At 32.9% G+C, this 2,285-nt stretch overlaps 1 protein-coding gene across 1 annotated transcript; it reads left to right on the top strand.

The window, feature by feature from the left end:
- Positions 1–1,347: 1,347 nt before the first annotated feature.
- Positions 1,348–1,827, top strand: LOC126690347 (trihydrophobin-like). Its single transcript, XM_050385452.1, has one exon. It carries the CDS (start codon positions 1,348–1,350, stop codon positions 1,825–1,827), a length of 480 nt encoding a protein of 159 aa, XP_050241409.1.
- Positions 1,828–2,285: the final 458 nt, after the last annotated feature.

Below are 2,285 nucleotides of genomic sequence, written 5' to 3'. Positions count from 1 at the left end.
TTTTAAGTTTCTTATCTTTACTCATTTCAATGTTTCTCTTTCTCAGAGTTCGTTAAATGCCAATCTCCCTTTGCTAGCATTACATCTTCCATCTTCCCTTTGCCAAGCCGGTCTCGCACTTTTGCTTAGTAATTGTTCTTTTAGACTTGAGTACTTCTATTGTAATATTTATTCATAACATAGTAATTATAAATATGGTAATGATAATATAATTAAAGTTTGTAACCAAATAAGTCGTTTAATTTTGGCATTTTTTTCTAGTCAAATTCTTCATCTTATACGGTTTTTAACATTAAAGGTGTGACCATTCTTTTCCTTTTCAAGTTTTTTTTTTCCTAAAAAAAATTTATTTATTATTAAGTCTGATAATTATTAAATATTTTCACACATGTCATTATTATAGGCTTTGATAAAGGGGCACGTGTCACCGTTTTGTGTATCCATCAGTTTTATATATAGAGGACATTGGCCACATAATGGTGTATATGCTATTAAGAGCTAGCTCAACATTGTCTCGTATATGAGACTACCTTATTTTACAAAAAATAAAGGAAACTATGGGCTTATATCGGCATAAGATAGCGCAACTACTTGAATGAAGCCTATTGATCTAGTTTCTCAAAAAAAAAAAAAAAACCTACTGATCGTGAAACCTCTAAGCTCTTTTTTCATTTTGATTTTGATAATGAAAATACGTACATACATACATACATACATACATACATATTATGATGCTTATACATGTACCACCATATTTGCATAGTAATATTTTGTTGTGCGTCATGCGAGTTAGTGATGAGTAAGTTTTATTAAAATTGTACCTTTTGACCTAGTTCTTTAGTGATGGTGATAGCTTTTTGATGTTATTGTCTAAATTTGTTACTTTATATACATTTTCTTACTTGCCCCTTATTTTGGCCCCTTCAATCCTTAATCTTGGTAGATGATAAGCCAAGGTCAATAGACCAATTTTGATGGATAGGCATCATTCTCATTTCTCTAACAACAACTTAACAACGGCAACAGATTAGGAGAAATCACAATAAAAAATTTAAAAGATTGTTACTAACATAGATTATTAAGTATGATAACATAAAATCAAACTCCAAGATGATACATAATAAAACGCGATAAAACAAATATCACATCATAAATTAAATCCTTACATAACATTTGAGAAGCTAAAAAAGAAAGAGGCCCTTAATTTTGTAACACAATTGTACCATGCCATCCAACCCAATAGTTTTTCTTTTATTCTTTAGTATTGTAAACCTTGTAAATGAACTAAATTATTGAGGACATTTAGACTAGACCTTTGTAGTAATTAGGGTTTGCGGGATTGAGGGAATGGTTCACAATGTTGGTTTTGGTAGAGTTCGAATAGTGGGGATAGACGGAAATGTGGGCAATGGTGGTAGCAAAGGTGGTAGCGTTGGCTTTGGCAATGTTGGCAATGGAGGAAGTAAAGGTGGCAGCGTTGGCTTTGGCAATGTTGGCAATGGAGGCAACAAAGGTGGCAATGTTGGCTTTGGCAACGTTGGCAATGTTGGCAACAAAGGTGGTAGTGTTGGCAACTTTGACAATGTTGGTAGCAAAGGTGGTAGCGTTGGCAACTTTTGCAATGGAGATAGCAAAGGTGGCAACGTTGGTTTCGGCAACGTTGGCAATGGAGGGAACAAAGGTGGTAGCATTGGCTTTGGCAACGTTGTCAATGGAGGCAACAAAGGTGGTAGTGTTGGCTTTGGCAACGTTGTCAATGAAGGTAAAGGTGGTAGTGTTGGGTTAGGCAATGTAGGTATGATTGGCAAGCTTGGTACGCTGGGTTGAGAAGATTGTAAAAGATGACGAGTTGCAAGGGTAACATCAATACTAAAAATGAATATTGCAATGAATAAAGCCAAGATGAAGCATTTAGAAGATGCCATCACTATTGGAGTACTTCTTCGTGTTACAAGAAATGTATGTATTGTAACAACAAAGTAGGAGGAGGTTGTATTTTAAGTGGGATCACAGTGGTGAGTGTTATATAATGGGGTTTTGATGATAAATATAACTTAAAATTTATTTTCATTTATGGACTATGAATATTAGATGAAAGTTACTAATTCCTCTTAATTATGGTTATAAATGTATTTATAATTAATAAATATTTTTTGTTCTAAACCTTTAAGAGTTGCAAAATTCATTAATTTTTTTTTACTTGTATCGTATACAATCTATATAACAATTGTTATTAATAAGGAAAAAAAAAAAAAAACCCTTTAGTATAACATGTTTTTCACAAA

The sequence above is a fragment of the Quercus robur genome, chromosome 6 (genome assembly GCF_932294415.1).
Source record: "Quercus robur chromosome 6, dhQueRobu3.1, whole genome shotgun sequence".
In the NCBI taxonomy this organism is placed as follows: domain Eukaryota; kingdom Viridiplantae; phylum Streptophyta; class Magnoliopsida; order Fagales; family Fagaceae; genus Quercus; species Quercus robur.
This window is presented reverse-complemented; position numbering and strand designations above follow the sequence as displayed.